The sequence below is a fragment of the Sinohyriopsis cumingii genome, chromosome 1 (genome assembly GCF_028554795.1).
Source record: "Sinohyriopsis cumingii isolate HCF-2022 chromosome 1, ASM2855479v2, whole genome shotgun sequence".
NCBI classification, from domain to species: domain Eukaryota; kingdom Metazoa; phylum Mollusca; class Bivalvia; order Unionida; family Unionidae; genus Sinohyriopsis; species Sinohyriopsis cumingii.
This window is the reverse complement of record NC_142961.1, coordinates 192,756,073-192,775,118: the sequence shown is the minus strand read 5'-3', so window position 1 is coordinate 192,775,118 and position 19,046 is coordinate 192,756,073. Positions and strand designations below refer to the sequence as shown.

The following is a 19,046-nucleotide window of genomic DNA, read 5'->3' as shown; positions in this document are numbered from 1 at the left end:
CATGAGAGAAAAGGATCTGTCACAGCATGTAAAATTGTCGCCAGCTCGTAAGTCTGCCAGCCAATTGCACTGTGGAGAAGGCAAAGAATGATTAACCAGTTGGAAATTTAGGCATATCGAATAAATTGAAACTACAACGTTTTATATTTGTATCATATTGAAAGAAATATTAGACAAAGTAAGGGCGATTTGTTTCTGATGATCACTGGTGAATATGAATGAGATGAGAAACAAATGACTCGCAATTAGTTTGAATTCACTAGATGCTTTTAGCTTCAAAAAAGACTCGTCTGCATTTATACGATGTGTGATGACACGCGATATTTGCTCTGCAAGGTAAAATCAGCTACATTTGGGGGGGGGGGTATTTTCCGGAGCGAATAGTTTCACATAATTTAAAATCATTAAAGTTCTACCTGTAATATCTCAATTTCGTTTTCTAGTTTTATTTTCTTCCGGCGATTATCGTGTTTAAAGTGGAAATTTGTAAAGTTGCTGATGTTACTGATGTTTCCTTCTCATCATTAACTTGATTTGAATTTACAATCTTTTCTGTCATACTGTCAGGACGTATAATGAACGCTTGCATTTTGGCTACATTTGTTTATTATGTAATCGTAATTGCTATGTCATTATTTGTAAGATGCTTTCATCTATACTGAGGTTTATTGCATTGGATATACCAATCACCACATGGAATCAGTTCCTGAGCTACGTTTACTCATCCTCTAATCGGTGCAGTATGTTGGATGGTATCTGATAACATAATGGTCCGCATTTCACACCTTGCTTATATATTACCCAATCACCCACTCGCCCGCTCCCATACCGAAAACAATATTGCAATTATTTAGTACTATGTTAATTTCGTGCAACGACATGTAGAACCGGGTTCTCCAGCTGACACCAAAAGAGCCAATTTCAGCATCAAGAGCATGAATACATTTGATATTTTGAGACGGGTTTATGACAGTGGGTTTACTGTGAGGTGATCGAGAAGGTGGGAGTTGGGATTGGGGAGTAACGATATAAACAGGAGGTGCAACAAAGTATGGAAATTGGAAATTGCGAGCAATGGAAGTCGCTCTAATACTTATTAAACCTCTGCAAGTATTTTTAATGACTACGACAGGTACAATAAAAAGGGGTCCACTCATTTGACCACTAAATAATAAAATGTTAAACTAGCCGTACTCCAACAACCTCTTTGCACATGCTGCTTTGAATATAGTTTGGGTGTGTAATGATCTCTTTTTTGAAGTTGTAAATGCTTATATAATATGTTATGAAAGTTACAATACAAATCTTCAATAACAATTATGGATTGCAGTTTGCCAATGTTTGGCAGAATTCAGGTATGCTCAAAGCTCTTGGACAATATTGCTGAATATACGAACTTTATTGATATTGCTGCTGAGAATAGAAGCATTGTGTTTCAGGACTGTTTTTTTGGTGAATACGAAGCAAACCATTTGTAGTCGTCAGGCCGCTATCAACCCTTAATGTTTTACGTAGACATGGAGACTTCAGGGCGAGGAAGCTCATAAATAACACTGGTCAACAGCCAAAATGCTTCCAAAAAAATATAGTCAAACTTTACTAATTCTGGGTCACAAGAACGAAACTGATGCTTCAAATTGCTGATTGCCTAAAGTTTAAAAGATATGATACTAGGTCAGTATATAAAACCCTTGACTTGGGAATGGCAGAGGATAAGTGAATTATAATGTGGAGGGATCTCAGTTTAAACCAGAAATGACTAAAATGCATCTTTGACTGGATCTATGAATACATATATGAAGGGGTTTGGATAGTACTTGCTTTGTAGACAAAATAATGAATAATGCAATCTAAATCTTGTATTGCGTCATGCATGATATCAATTTCATCATGTTTTTCCTAGAAGTCAAGGAAGATGCAATCGTAACTAAGCTTACGGCACTCTGCTGAACAAATTGCCTAGAAATCATACAGTGACGTGATCCCTTATTTGTCAGTGTTTTGTTTTGCAAAGGAACACATTTCTGTTTTGCCAAAGTGAGAAAGATGCCTCGAACTTGTGTGAACAATGCAGATAACTTCTGCTACGTTTGTTGTAAAGTGACTTTTGCATCATGAAAGCTCAATTTAACCAGTATGGTTAAGAAAGCTTATCACTTTTATTTTTGCTGCAAAATTGGAGATCAGAACAAGAGGCGGGATCCCAAACATATGCTGTAACACTTGTGCAGCAAATCTTCGTCGGTGGTTGAACAGGAAAAGGAAATATATGCCCATTGCAGTGCAATGATTTGGAGACAGCCAACAGATCATATTAGTAATTGTCACTTTTGCATGGTGCCTCCTGTTGGTAAAGGTCACAGAAGAAGAAGTGGACTGTGCATCATCCAAACATTCCAAGAGCTATATGCCCAGTACCCCACGTGGAAGGTTCCTGATGCACCAGAATCATTAACACCTGAGTCAGACGATGAAGAAGAAGAGGAAGAAACTTCTAGTCCTGAACCATCAATGTCACATGACTATATTTTTTCCATCCGTCTCCCCTGAACCACATCGCATAACAGAAGGTGAACTCAGTGACCTTGTCAGAGATTTGGAACTATCCAGGAGTAAGACAGAGTTTTTGAAGCTCCATACTACAGCAGTTGTATCTCCTGGAACGTGACCGTCAAAAGAATCTTGTCTCATTCTTCTTCATGGAAGATGATCATGTAACCTGCAACAATATCGAAGGTATGATGGCAGCCCTCAGCATCTTTCATGATCCAGATGAGTGGAGACTGTCCGTTGATTCATTGAAGATGAGTCTGCAATCTGTTTTGCTGCATAATGGCAATGTTGTGCCATCAATTCTACTTGGTCATGCAGTCCATATCAAGGAAACATATGAAAACATGAAACAATGTTTGAGGTGCATAAACTATGACCAACATCACTTGCAGCTTTGTGGCGATTTGAAGGTTCTTTCTCTCTTACTTTTTTGTAGACTGGATGTTTTCTCTGGGAATGATATAGTCGTACGAGAGATTCCCACTACATCATGAGAGATTGGTTACAACTTGCACATCAAGCTGGGTCTGATGTAGAACTATGCAAAGGCCATGGACAAAACATGAGCAGCTTTCAAGTACCAACGTGGAAAATGTCCAAGGGTAATTGAGGCTAAATTAAAGGAATGTGTCTTTGTTGGTCCTCACATTCGTAAACTTCTTCGAGATGATGCATTTGACCGTGCATTGCTTGGCAAGGAAAAGCCTTCCAGTTGGTGGCAACAAATTTTCTCGGAAATAACAAGGCAGAAAACATGCAGGGAGTTGACGGAAAATCTCCTCAAGGCATACAAAAGCCTTGATCGCATCATGTCACTAAACATACCTTTTTTGCCATGTTATCTATATGTTTTTCCACCGAACTGCGGAACAGTGAGCGACAAGCACGGCGAGCGATTTCACCAAGACATTGCAACAACAGAGATTCGCTATCAAGGCAAATGGAGCCCATCAGTGGTTGCAGACTATTGTTGGACAGTGACAAGAGATGCTTCATTTAGTGAATTATATATATAATAGTTTTTGCATTTTGTTTCATAATAAATTTTATTAACATAACCCATTTGCTGTTTTATTTTAAGTGTTACATAAATAGGACAGGTGAAATATTATCATTTAAATCAACCATATACGCATAAAAAACCTAGGTTTACAATTTATGTTTCAAACTCTACTATCTACACATGACACATAGACGTAAAATTTAAAAACTTTATTATCTTGGAAACATTAGCCAATCAGTTGTTTTAACAGTCATGTCTGAATTCGACACACCAAAATCCATAATCAACACCACATTTTATCTCTGAAGCAGACGACTTCTACAAACGTGTAGACCAGTGTAATTTATAAATGCCCATTCTCGTATGTAACTCAATTCAAGTCTGTTTTACTTTTCATCGAAAGTGGTGTCTGTTATTTTTGGGATCAACCCTGAGCATACCTCAACCTTTTCCTTCGCATGGTTGTTGTTGTTATTTATTGAACGGTATTTTTAGCACACGATAGGCTATGCATGGCAGTCAGTATATTTGGTAGAGAAAATCCCGGGAAGAACTACTGACCCAAGGGAAGCTACTGGCAGGCTTTCTCGCATACCCGCGCAGACAAAGCCCGAGACTTGAACCCACGGGGACAGCGGTGATACGTCAGTGATCTGTAAAGGCGAGCGCCGTAGACCACTCGGTCACTTTCTTCGCATTGTAGACAAAAACACTATAATGAAAGGTTACGCTTCAGTTTTCACAATATCTCACTTCCTCACTTGCAGGTTTTCTTCCAGAAGTTTGATCTTACTAGTGAAACTGGAACTTTTTCATATTTAACGATCAAAAATAAAATTGTTTTATCGTATCTTTAATTCAAAATTAGTCTTTACCCCATTTAAAATCAGTTTGTGAAGGAGCAAAAACAACCAAATGCTTGCATTTGTGTCTTTTTTCGTTCTAAAACACGAAATTACATTGACATATACTCGTATTTTAATGACCTAAGATATTCGAAAACTACGGTAATCATATTGAGGCAGATACTCGCAACAGTTAGTATATATCGAATGCCTAAAGAACACTGATTTAGGCCAACGTAAAAATTCCTGGATTCGTTTTTAAATAGCATATGATTCCATAGGTAGATTATCAGGACAAACTTTTAAAAAAAATCTAACCTGTTCAAAATACGAAACTGCAGTGGTACCTACATAGTGGCCATTTTAAACTGCCTGACGAGACAGGCTGCTGTTATGTCACGTATGTATAAAATGTATGTAAGGTTTGATGTGTAGAAACTTGTTTCATAAGTCAAGCCACATCTGGTATTTGGAGTTATGGTATGAAACTATTCATTCGGAAAGGGGTGACTGCGTAGTAGCTTTGGCTGACCTTTCATAATCATTATTAACACTGTGTATCCTTAATACCAATGCAGCCAATAGTACATAGGACTTAATTCCAGATTGCACGAGAAAATAGTTTTTCTGTAAGATTTAGAATATGGGAGGGTTGTCAAATTTAAGATTTTGCAACGTTTTGAATGTGGAAATGGAATCCAAAAAGATGAAGAAATTTCTTGTTGTGAGTTTCAATATAGTTCAAAGATTTTATAATGACTAATTTCTATTGTAACAGTAGAGACTTTATATGGTAACCACTTATAAATGGTGCCATGAAATGTTACAACGGCAACTCCACCAATGTTTCCATTTCTTGAACGGTGTGTATACATGACGCATAGAGAACGCTGTATTGGTATTATGAACTTCTGAGAGTGACTAATGTAAGGTGAAGCTTTTACATTTGGAACATGCACATCGTAGAGAATGTTGGTATTTCTATGTTACTTTCATTTAATGAAGTTGAGCTATCTTTGGTTATTTGTGCCTCCGGAAATAGTAAAAGTCTAAGCACATATCTAAAAAAAAAAAAACGACTGCTCCCTTGGGCTGAAAAGTCATCATGAATTAGTCTTAAGTACACTCTCTTTGGCAGTTATTAAAATAGGGAAAATGAATTTTGCCAACTTAGACAATACCAACTTCTGAAAGTGCTATGAATGAATCACCTAATATATAAAATGTAAAAACAATTACCGGCACTTTTTTTTGCAATTACCTCTGATGTCTAGGGAGTGAAAAGGTCCAAACTGAACTAGCAGCTTTCTGATTGTTGCGTATCTGAAGTAAGGCCAAACTGTATACTCTGTAACCCATATTGCACACATCAATTATATACCAAGACGGTGTACTAGCGATATGAACAAAAATCAAAAGAGTTTTATTTAGTGTGTTCTTGCACATGTAGGGGAGGGGTGCAAGTTATTGTCAGAAAAAAATGAATGGAAACACAGGGCTCTCTATTATTAACTTGTTTGATAAGATTGTAAAATTAGATGCGCATACATCAGCCTACTCTTTCCTACATCGAAAGAGTCGAGAGGAAGATAAGAGAGTGAAAAGACAGAATTCCTAGGTCAGTCATGCAGATAGTACAAAGTCAAAGTATATGGGTACATAATTGAAAACAAAGACAAACGTTGTGTTTGATGCTGTCCTCTTTCGTGACTTTGTATTGAACATAAATGATATTAGTGAACCAAACAATTGCTATGTATTTACAGCATAACATAATTATGTGGACTAATTATAGAGAGAAAACGTGCTAAGAAATTGAACAATGAGACATAGCTTATAAGACATAAATTTGTTGAGGCTGCAACCGCCTAAACATGATTGTTATATATTGAGCAGACTCAACCTAAATTAAGTATTTACATCATTATAACTTTGAACAAATTATATCAAGTAACGGTGCTAACAAATGAAACAGTGAGACGAGCTGCATTATAAAACAACGAGACTGTAGAAGCCATACATCATTGCAAGAGAGTATCTGCGGATGCAACCGCCTAAAAACCGGCCAAACGGAGAACGAAAAAACAATAAACAACAAAAAACAAACATATAATTAACAACAAGACAGCATATACCAGTTATATACAGGGAGGTATGATGGCGTGGAGGTGGGGAAAATTATACCAAAAAAAAGAAAACACGTCCGCACCCCAGAAAGGAAATTGGCTCAACTGACGCCAAATTCCTTAGCAGAGAGAATCCCTCCACGCATAGCCGGTGCGAAAGCATTGCGATTTGCTGGTCAAAACTCGTGATTAAAGTATTGAAATATATTGTCCCTTGACATCGGGTTACACGACAAATATGGCGGGAAATTATAGACCCAATCACACCTCCCATAAATGTCCTTACGCGAGCGTAAATACTTTTAAAAAATAAAGAATGCCAAGATAGATAAAAAGATACATGTAAATAAAAGATTTTATTATGAGATAAAATGTGAAAGACGAGGAACAAAATTTGTAAATATCTGATAGAATCAAAGTATTCTTTCTTATCACCACAGTGGTGATACCAGTTTTTTCAACTCCTTTTTACCCTCTTTGAAAGATATGTCCTTATGAAAGCCTTGTATGCCTATTTTATTTTCCTTCTTCCCCCCCCCCCATCTCTCTCTCTCTCTCTCTCTCTCTCTCTCTCTCTCTCTCTCTCTCTCCATCAGGATGAAAATATCTTAAAGTGCATCTAGTCTGCTTACCCTCTAATTTACACTTTTGTAATCAGTGAAGTGAAGGCATGAAGAAATGCCTAAAATAAGAACAAAAAGTAGGCTTCAGGTCTTAACTTATCGCACAATCCGTTATTCACATTAATATGCAAATTGCCATTGCCTGAACTAACTTGACCTGTTGTTGTTCTACATTTTGGGTCACCAATTAAGTGATGTATACCTGTTACACGCTATAACATTTTGTAGGAAAAAATATTGTTAAAATATAGTATTACAACTGTTGAAACAACTATTTTAATTCACATCATAATAATGGAGAAATCGAGCAAACTTGCCAAGGCTACACAAAGTTCACATTCGTTTGAAGGCAGAAATAAACAAAATCAGTATAATTACCAGTGAAGTCGGTCGTTATAATCTTAATATTTTGTTTATAGACGTTACACTCTGAAGTTCAATATGATCTTTCTGTGATGTTTCTACTGTATCTCCACCGAAATAATGCTCACTAGATGATTCTGCGCAAGAAACGTGTTAACGGAAATAAAATATATCTTCATTTGCATACGAAAACAGTTATTAATTTGACAAAATAAGTAATTGGAAGTATTATATTACCTGTTAAATATTAAGAGATCGCTGTCCTATAATTATTGAGCACGGTATTGATGTAGTAAATCAACCATTAATCACCATGGCACAGAAAGAAGGGTAAAATCTATCCAAATCGAATGGTTTTGGTTTACATGCGTATATATTAAAGGAAAATCTACCTTTTAGAGTATATATAACGTAATAGTTATGTCGACAAGTGAAAACATGTTGCATTGCCATTCATGACTTTGTCACTAGTGACAATACAATGTTTCCATTTCATTTGTGATCTAATACTAATTCCTTATATTTCCTTTTATATATATATATATATATATATATATATATATATATATATATATATATATATATATATATATATATATATATGGTTTTTGCATTCTTGCTTACGTAAAAGAAAATGTTGCTTCGAAAGATGATGAAATACCCCACACACTGATATGCATTTCTTGGTCATGTGAAGTAATGATAAGGTCAACTCAGATTTCTAGGTGAAACATTGGTTTTGATTATTGTCAAAGTCTTCACTATTCATTCTCTAGGGACTAAGAATGTAACATTATAATTATGCATATCTTGAAATCAATATTAACATATACATTGAAGCACATTTTCAATAATTGCTCTTTAACTTCAGACAGACATATGTTTATGTTCGTTCTTAAATGAAGAAAGAAGCGAAATGTCAGAAAAATTAATTCTTTATATTCTGTAAACTTCACAAGCTACATTTGAAACGATTCACTGTCGGCATTATGTCATTATAATATCACGAAATTCGTTTCTTATTATTAAGAAATACTTCAATAGCCAAGAGTTATGTGTTTGAATGGAAAAACGGGAGATATACCATAGTCGTAAACATCAAAACATGGCATCAGTGAATCAACAACTACATAGGGGGATGTCTGCTGATCTCCCAGACAAACGGTATTTTTTCGCATCGACTTTCAGCTGCGTGTCTGGTGTTCTACTGGAGACAAGAACTCAGGCACCACAACGCCAGCAAAGATAAAACTATATCATAGCATAGAATTCGCCTCCAGACAGTAGTACCTTAAAAATGAGACAGAATTATTTAATTAGAATCTATTATAAGAATAATCGTAAGGACTCAAAGGAATATGCATGTTTCATCTATTGTTCAAATACTTGCACAGAGTCAAAGGAACATGAATGTTTTACCCAGAGTGAGACCAAAGCATTAAAGACTTTTGCACGGTATCGCACTGCCTTTAGTGATTTTTTAGATCATCCAAAACCAAGGCAATGTCCACTGGCGGCAAACAAGTTTAGTAGATGTGGTTTACATTAAAAATTAAAGACACATAAATAATTATATATGTATTCTTACTGCACTAATGTGAAATGAGAACAAATAAAAAGTAATGAGATGGTGGTAGTAGTAATAGTGGTAGTTGTGGAGACGGTGTTGTAGGTGGGTGGATGGTAGTGCCGCTCATAATGGCAACCTGCAAGTCTCTGCATCCTATAGCTCTGAATGTTTAAGATTAACTGCATTGAGAAGTTCTCTGACACTGTAAACGTATCGTTCAGGTTAATGTAATCGCTACGAGGTCCAAACAGACATGTCGTAACCTTGGAAGCTTGGCATCTACAGCCTCCAATACACACGATTTTAAAAAGAAAACTAATAATAAGCATACCTTTGTTGTCGGCGAATTCGCACTCTGAAGGATTATTTGGATTATAATGGATGCACAGTCCTAGAATCAAAACGTTACAAAGCATTATGTTATAGAATTAACATTTCTTAAAGACAAATACAATACATGAAAATAATCAAGCTAAATGCATGGAGTCTGTGAGGTGCAACATACTAACTATATAACAGTTTATTATGCCAAAATCGAATTGCATCTTATAGTAATGAATCGGATTGAGGTTAGCATTTCCATCGACGACGCAGATGAAAGTTTCCATTATGCACCCGCGACAGCGCTATCATATGACTAGTGTGTTGCAGAAATTAGTCACAATAAGCACAGCATAGTGTGATTTACTTGCTTGATCACCGAGGCAGCTTGTATACTGTTCCTCTCATTTCAATTACAATTATTGCACTAGAGAGAAAACAAGTAAACTTCACGTAGTTGAGGTTGAGCAGGAGCATTCAGCTACTTTTCGAAAAGGCACGTGCCATATCTCTAGAGTTGTGATAATAAGTCATGAGCTTTGAGAATGATTTTCTCCCTAAAATACCTATAGTCATCCGGTAGGTGGTAACAGTTTATACGAGTCATCCATTTCTTTTATGTTAAGTGCAGCTGAAGCCATGCTTTGTCTAAAGCATTTAGTGACATTCTGAAGGTAAGGGCACGTAATCTGGAAGACTGAAATATGAATAACCTTACCGTATTTACCACAGCAAATATGTACCTTATCTATGCCGGCTTAATTGATAGTTCAAAAAGACAACAGTTATGTTTCGAGTTTTCTACCAAATCCGGTCAAATCATGCTTAACATGTTTAGAAAAAAAGAATGTCACATATTTTTATTTCGATTTTTACTAACAACGGACACATCTGATGGCACATGAGAATCATTTATAGACATTTAAACGGCCTTCACACTTGAATGCATGTATGCATTTTAGTCGAATTCTCATGAGCAGATCTAAAAAGAAGTTCACTAAAGGAAAGATTTCTATATTTTGTCATTGTAGCCTCCTCAGCCTAATAAAGAGCAAATAAATCTAAAAAGAATGTTGACAAGTATTATTATTTATGTGCCTAGAACTTTGAGACCCCAAGGAAAACAGACCTTTATAAGATAACGTCATTCATCCATATAGAAATGTTTAATCAAATAAATAGAGGTAAAACAGTTCAGATCATACTTATGTAAAACAAAGCTAAAGAACAAGAGGATATTTTACTATGAGACAAGCACGTGTGATAAAATCTTACAGATTTTGTGGTTGTTCCAAAAGTTAAATTTCAGAACTTGCCATAGGTTGGTTTGAATCTTGCCTGAAGTTTGTCTAATGTCAAAGGTTGGTTTGAATCTTACTTGAAATTTGTCCAATGTCATAGGTTGGTTTGAATCTTACTTGAAATTTGGCCAATGTCATGGCTTGATTTAAATATTACTTTAAATTAGGCCAATTATTTCTCTAGATTTAGATCTTCATTTTGAGTAAGAATTAAATAAAGTTTGTGAATAAAAGGAGGAAGTTCTCTTTCATCAAGACGTACTACAATTTTAATTAACTTCTTCCAATCAAATTGCTGGATTTGATACTTAAGTTAAAGTTCATACTCAAAGTCTCTGTTATATTATCGATTATTCCATTTTTCTGAAGGACTTTAATCCAAATGACTTGTTCCCTCAACACTTATAATAGGCGTCTTTGATACTCATAAATCCTTAAAGCTGCTTACCTGGACAAGTGAAATTGTTACAGCCTTGCTGTGTCTCTGTGACATTTCCAAGACAGTTCAAACCGCCCCACTGTGGTTCTGGATTTGTGCAGTTCCGGAAACGAGTCTTGTTTCCTCCTCGGTCACTACAGGTAACGGAACAATTCGACCAGCTGGACCAAGTGGACCAACCTCCATTGACTCAAATTGTAAAGAATTATTTTTCAAAAGTTATAATATTTTCAACTTAAATATGCATTCTATTAAATTACTTAAGTATTGCATTTGGTTAGAATTTTCCTAACGGGAGTCGGATCAGTTTCCACTGTCATCAATCATTAGATAGTCGTAAATGTAAATTGTGTATACAAATGCAATTAAATGTACACACAAAACAAAACAACCAAGCAAAGCAATTTTATTTAATAATGATGATAATATGAATATATATTTAAAAAACTCAAATGTTGTTATGGTTTTTTTTTTTTTTGAAGTTCATAAATCATTAATATTGCTTATTTGGACATACCGACTTGTCACAGACTCTTTGATTCACTGTATACTCCCCAGTGCAATTTAAGACACCCCTTCCACCTCGACTTAAGTTATGGATTTGTACACGTCCAGAAGCGAATCTGGTTTCCATCCCGGTCACAACAGTTAATGCAACATTGCGACCAACTGGACCAGAGGAGGGCAAATTTCCGTTTACTCAAACGTGTAATACTTTATGAGACTGATGCAACTGGCAAAATTGTCTTTTCTATTAAATAACTAAAATACTGGCATTTTCTTTAAAACAAAAAAAAAATAATTCCTCTCAGAGGAAGTTATAAATAGTTTCCGAAATCATTCATCGCTTGATTTTCAGGAATGCAAGACAAATTATGAAAATATCAATGAATAATTTCAAAAAATTCAGTCGAATGCTTATCTGTTTCCCGTAAATCATTAATCTTGCTTACTTGGACAAGAAAAGTTGTTACAGCCTTGTTGTGTCTCTGTGACATTTCCAAGACAGTTCAAACCGCCCCACTGTGGTTCTGGATTTGTGCAGTTCCGGAAACGAGTCTTGTTTCCTCCTCGGTCACTACAGGTAACGGAACAATTCGACCAGCTGGACCAAGTGGACCAACCTCCATTGACTCAAATTGTAAAGAATTATTTTTCAAAAGTTATAATATTTTCAACTTAAATATGCATTCTATTAAATTACTTAAGTATTGTATTTGGTTAGAATTTTCCTAACGGGAGTCGGATCAGTTTCCACTGTCATCAATCATTAGATAGTCGTAAATGTAAATTGTGTATACAAATGCAATTAAATGTACACACAAAACAAAACAACCAAGCAAAGCAATTTTATTTAATAATGATGAAAATATGAATATATGATTTAAAATACTCAAATGTTGTTATGGTTTGTTTTTTTTTTTTTTTGAAGTTCATAAATCATTAATATTGCTTATTTGGACATACCGACTTGTCACAGACTCTTTGATTCACTGTATACTCCCCAGTGCAATTTAAGACACCCCTTCCACCTCGACTTAAGTTATGGATTTGTACACGTCCAGAAGCGAATCTGGTTTCCATCCCGGTCACAACAGTTAATGCAACATTGCGACCAATTGGATCAGAGGAGAGCAAATTTCCGTTTACTCAAACGTGTAATGCTTTATGAGACTGATGCAACTGGTAAAATTGTCTTTTCTATTAAATAACTAAAATACTGGCATTTTCTTTAAAACAAAAAAAAAATAATTCCTCTCAGAGGCAGTTATAAATAGTTTCCGAAATCATTCATCGCTTGATTTTCAGGAATGCAAGACAAATTATGAAAATATCAATGAATAATTTCAAAAAATTCAGTCGAATGCTTATCTGTTTCCCGTAAATCATTAATCTTGCTTACTTGGACAAGAAAAGTTGTTACAGCCTTGTTGTGTCTCTGTGTCCTCATCTGTACAGTTTAATCCTCCCCAGTCCGGTTTTGGATTTGTGCACGTCCGGAAGCGAGTTTGGTTTCCGCCTCCATCGCCACAGGTAATGGAACACTGCGACCAATTGGACCAAGAAGACCAATGTCCATTCACTCAAAATTGTAAATATTTATAAGAAAGTTGTAATATCTTAATAATTTCACATGCTTTATATGAATTCACTTAAATACTAGTATATCTTTTAAATTTTTTCTAAGCTGAGACCAGCTTTGCAATTTCATTAATCGTGTGAAATGAAAAAGCAAAGTGAGATCACAATGATGTAAAGATAAATATTATTTCAAACATATTGATATAAATCATACATGATCAAAGTGTTGTCCAATTGTCGTTCGTTCTCAAAATGTATAAGACATTAACAAAGGTTTCCAAAATATTCGCACAAAGATTATTTGTATATCCTACTTTTTAAATATATTTAGCCAGGAGAAGTGAGTCACTTGTAGGAAGAAAAAAAAACGAAATATTTTAATCTGATGGAACAAAGCGTTCCGTGGAACCTTCTTCACATACCATAATGCAACAAACGTCCAGCATAGTATGCATTGTCAGTTAGTGGTATAATGTATGCACGTAAGGTCACACAAGTGCAACTTAGTTGTGATATGTAACTTTTGTTTATGCTTTTGGTTTTTCTTATATTTAATGAGGTGGATATGACTCCAATATATTTTCTAATGTTTGTCAACAAAACAGAACACGATATCAGTCATAAGTTAATTAACTCCCAACTGATATTACAAATGTAAGCGAATGTTTGTATTGATATACTTATGAATGAGTGATACATTTTATGCCGCTTTGCTGCAATTGTGTTTTGTTGTTGTTGGGGTTGGGGTTTTTTTGGGAGGGGGGCTTTTATGCAATTATTTAACGTAATTTGGGCGATAGTCCTAGATACAAAATACCAGAACGCATATTATAAGTGATATATTTTTTTTCTTTCTCGAATTTTGCTTTTTTATTTAATTTCAAATAAACAAAAATATAAAAACATCAAAACACATAAACAAACTGCCCTGATGTATGATATTTTATAATTAGATAGATCAAGCAAAATAACGGTGTAAACATAAAAAGACAACTGTTGAAAACACAAACGACGGGAGGAGAATAATTGAATAAATTTGCTTTAAAATTTTATCACAACAGACAACAAAAGACTTTATGAAATCAGCGAAAACGGGAAAGGGTAGATTGATCTAAAAGTACCATACCGGGTGGACATCTCTCTGTGTTACATTCTTGAATCTCTGAAGTGTTTCCTGTACAGTTCGTCCCGCCATAGTTAGGTTTTGGGTTGTCACATGCTCGAGATCTTGTTTCGATTCCTCCAGAGCATGTGACTGTGCAAGTCGACCACCCTGTCCACTCTGACCAGTTCCCATTGACTAAAAGATGCATACAGTTGATAGAAGAGTTAGAATTTCCTGCTGCTTGTTTAAATATTTGAGATATCCGAAAATGCAAATTACAGAGTTTTTACTAGATTCGTGTTTGTAAAATTCTACCTCAAAATAAAATTTAAACATATATATTTTAAATTCAAAAATAGCTACCGTGACATCAAAATTTAATCATGTTATTTACAGATGCGTACATACATGCATGACATATTATATTCTTCTTCCTAAAGTGGATTCGTCCAAATGGTACTATTAGCGTGAAAAAGTTAAAAAATCTGTCCTGAACGCCAAATATGAAAATGTGTTATTATGGCTCGAAATCAATTCCGGTCATCGAAATATACATATAAGTACGCATACGCGATTAAATGTGTCTGTCATAAAGGAATGTTTCAATATATTATGAAACAAACTGAAAATCAAGAAAAGCAAACAAATGTTGACCTTGTAGAAACGACTTTTGCCCAATCAAAATAGCATTCGTACATCGATAATTAAAATCAAACGTTCATATTAAAGGAGGGTGACTTAGTTTCTTTCTACCATAAGTAACGCACCGGGATTCTCCATGCATATTCGAACTGTGGTTGTTCCAATAGAAGCTGATGACTTCAGGTAAATATGAGTGCAACAAGACCTAAACACCAGAAGAAATGTCTTCATTGAGAAAACAATTGCCGTATAGATTGTATTAAATTGATCAAGACGACAGAGAAAGATATAACAGACAATACAACAGATACAAGAAAAAGTGCACCAAATGGGAAAGGATCACCCTACTGTCTCTCACCAGAAATGTCTTCAGCCGCACCGTCTTAAAACGAATTACAGCCATTGTCGAAGCTCACACCTACCAATAACAGGCAAGTAATGTAAAATTATTTTAGACCAATTCTTTGCGTTGGTACAGATTTTGAACAACGAAGCGAATGAAACAACTATATGTATGTGGTGCTTGTCTCTTTTAAGTAAACCTTCCACTGCTTACATAGGGCATCGCTGTGGAAGATTTTAAGGCATTTTAGCATCCCACAGGAAATGGTCAACATCATTAGGCCGATATACGAGGATTTCAAAGGTAGAGTTATATGCAACATATAGTTAACAGACAGTTTCAAGGTGGAGGCTGGAGTGAGAAAAGGTTACAATTTTGGTCTTATTCCTCCATGTTCTTGCAATGGACTCGCTGATAAAACAAGTGACAAGAAATGGAAACGTTAGCATAGAGTGGACGATGACATCATTGCAAAATGACCGGAATTATGCAAGTGATATTAGTCTTCTACACAGTCAGCACCAATACATTCAGCAGAAAACAGTTTCCGGTAGAAAAAGCAAGTAGCATCAGTCTCAGCATCAACACTTAGAATATAAAATTCATGAAGATCAACTCCATGGTCAACCAACCTGCTACAGTGAACAACACAACACTAGAAGAGATGGAAAAGTTTACCTGTTTAGACAACAGAGTGTAAACAGATGGATGTTGCGTATGTGAGGTGAGTGCGGAGAAACTGAAAAGCTAACCAGGCTTTTGCCACGATTCAAACTAACTGGAGGTCACTGAATTAATCATAGATACCAAGTTAAGAATCTTCAAAAGTAACGTACTTAGTGAGCTATTATATGGTTCTGGATGACGAGAAAAACTTCAATCGGAAAAAGGCTGCAAACTTTCCAAACCAAGTACCTTCGCAAAATCGGTATAATTTTATGACCCAACACATCTTGAATGTAGAACTATGAAGAGCGGAAGTGGAAACCTTCATATCGCAAATGAGATCAAGATGACGGAGATGGCTGGAGCACGTGTTCAGACTGACAACAACTGCACTACTCAGCATTTTAACCATCGCTCTACACTTGGGACAAGAAAATAAAGGGGAACTCCAAAGACAGTACGGTGACAAACAATAGAAGAAGATCTCAAAAACTTCGGCCTGACTTAGGAAACAACAAGGACGGTGGCTGATGGTCAACATATGCAACAGAGCGAGACACTTCGAACTTATGAAAAATGGCTTATACTTGCTTAGTTGACATTGCAATAAAACAGTATCTCATCATAATTAATTACAAACCCTAGATTATTAATAATCTATATGAAAGTTTTATTTGGTATCGATGATTGCAGTAACTTTCAATTATAATAACACTTTTAAATACATTAATAATGTAGGAATGGATATGTCCTTAACGTCATGGATATAATTATCGTTTTTGGAAATGAACATGGAATGAGTATGGGTAGACACGCAATCTATTCATTTGGACATTTCATTCAGCACATCAGTGCATGCTATCTACATAACGTCTTATGTTACTCGTTTAGGCTGAAAAAAAGAAAGACGTGAAAAAAACAAGCGTTGAAACATTTAACAAAAAATGTATTTCCCTGGGGAAAAAAACTGTAATAAAGAAAAAATAAGAACTTAAGGTTTTAAGAATAAAATCCAGAAACAATCAAAGAAATAATCCCCGAATTAAATTTTTGAAGTCTTAATAATGAAATGTTCTAATGAATTCAAGCTCGAGTTCAAACGAAGAATCCAAAATGGAAGGCGATGACGTATACTGTAGTCAGTATGATGGTGTATCATATACAGTTCTTTTTATTCGACAGTAAATAATATTCCGGTGTTTGAATTTCATAATAAAATTTAAATACATGTCATTGTCCAATAATTCTGTATGAACCCTGAAATATTTCCATGAAAAAGAATTAATATTTTCGAATCCAAACAATCTGAATAAAAAGTATAATGTGTCATTTTCCAACTGGTCACAAACACACACTTCCAAATGTAAAGAAAAGCCTCAACTGAGAAATATCTCTAAACAAATAGTATACAGTAACTTGAAACGCAAAACAGATTCCCGGAGCAGGGTCAACTCTCCAGAGATTTCGAGAATCATTTACGTCTAAAAGAACGTAGTCACAGTATGACCTTGCCAAAAACTAATCATTTTACTCTAAATGTTGGATAAAAATAAAAAGTTGTTTACTTCTCTCATTGAGTTCTAAATCAAGGTTATGAACTAGGTCAGCTTTAGGTGTTTACAAATGAACATTCAAGATCAAGCTATTTTCTGATATCGATTTCCTAGGAAACAAACTACATATAATGAAATTAAAAATAAAAAGATTTTAAAACCCACAAACAATTAAATTAAATCAAATATAAATTAAATCAAATATAGGTAACAAATGATAAACTTTTATTTAATTAAGTCTGCAGGGAAATTAAGTTTATCTTTCCCTCGCGAGCTTCACTATAGAAGGAATCTGTCTATAGTTTCCACAAAATCGTGCAAACGAGATTTTATTGAACAATTATAGTCCAAAAGAGTTAGCCCTACAATGTAAGGCCCTCCACTAATATTTGTGTTTTTTGTTGACTGCTTACTCCCCTAAATATCGGCGCTGTTTAACGTCTTCTGAGGTTGACTCTCATCAGAACGAGATGTGAAATTTGTAGAAATATCTCACATACTTGGTACCCCATAACGACCCTTTTCAACCAATTAAAGTCATATCGCTTTACCCGGACTTTACTTATCCTTAGTCTTTTCTCAATTACATTCAAATCCTCACGAGCAAATGGACGTGTCTGCAATTCCATTGACCTAAATATAAGTTGGCTAGATTGCGATAGGAGCCGAACATGCCTCAGTTAGTTAAAAGGAAGATAAGTATTTTGAACGAGACTAAGTGATTTCAACACTTTTGGCCAATATTAGTATATTTTTATTCGTTTTGTTAAGGAAATATAGTTCAACTTACACTGAATTCGGCATTCCCGGCTTACATCGCATTCCAGCCAAAAGTGTGTCCTATTTTATTAAAAGTGCGCGAACGATCAGATCCAACCCATAATTACATCTCATAATACCTTGAGGACATTAACCAACTGTATTATCAGTAATTATACCTGGACAGTGTTGTACGTTGCAGTACTCCGTTTCGTTGAAATCCCCAACGCAATCGGCACCACCATATTGGGGTAGTGGATTGTCACATTTGCGTGTCCTGTTTTGTAATCCACCGCCGCATGGTTCCGTACAGTTACTCCATTCTGTCCATTCTGAAAAGCCGCCATCGACTGAAAACAATCCGTAAGAGACAATAAAGTAATATGTAGGCATGTAATATGCTTGTTTTGAGAAAACCCAGCTCATACACAATCAGCCTTGTCTGAATTATAAATTGTATCACAATAAATCCATTATGGCCACGATGTCCCCATTATTTCAGTTATAACATCAAATCCCAGATGGAGTCCATAAAATCACGAAGGATTAAAAGGATGTTCTAGCATCTCACTTGTATTGTGTACCTTCCGTTAGGCAAATGGTTTGATCTATTTCAAAGAAATCGTCGTATAAATATTAGTATTCATACGTTTTGGTGGAAACAGGTTTCATTAATATATTTCCTCAAGTTTTCTCTGTCTATCTATCATGTAGGACAATTTAACTCTATATACATGGTAAGGAGATCGCTA

The 19,046-nt window shown here is 35.3% G+C and overlaps 1 protein-coding gene across 1 annotated transcript in view; it reads right to left on the bottom strand.

The window, feature by feature from the left end:
* Positions 1 to 6,083: 6,083 nt before the first annotated feature.
* The window catches only part of LOC149808599 (uncharacterized), an 85,010-nt gene continuing 72,047 nt past the window's right edge, over positions 6,084 to 19,046 (bottom strand). The window contains exons 16-22 of the mRNA XM_089979778.1: positions 18,474 to 18,644; positions 14,353 to 14,526; positions 13,048 to 13,227; positions 12,098 to 12,277; positions 11,154 to 11,333; positions 9,415 to 9,474; positions 6,084 to 8,803 (exon numbers count right to left, since the gene is read on the bottom strand). Of these exons, the coding sequence (XP_089835904.1) occupies positions 8,718 to 8,803; positions 9,415 to 9,474; positions 11,154 to 11,333; positions 12,098 to 12,277; positions 13,048 to 13,227; positions 14,353 to 14,526; positions 18,474 to 18,644 (1,031 nt within the window). The 3' untranslated portion in view covers positions 6,084 to 8,717. The remainder of the gene's footprint in view (positions 8,804 to 9,414; positions 9,475 to 11,153; positions 11,334 to 12,097; positions 12,278 to 13,047; positions 13,228 to 14,352; positions 14,527 to 18,473; positions 18,645 to 19,046) is intronic.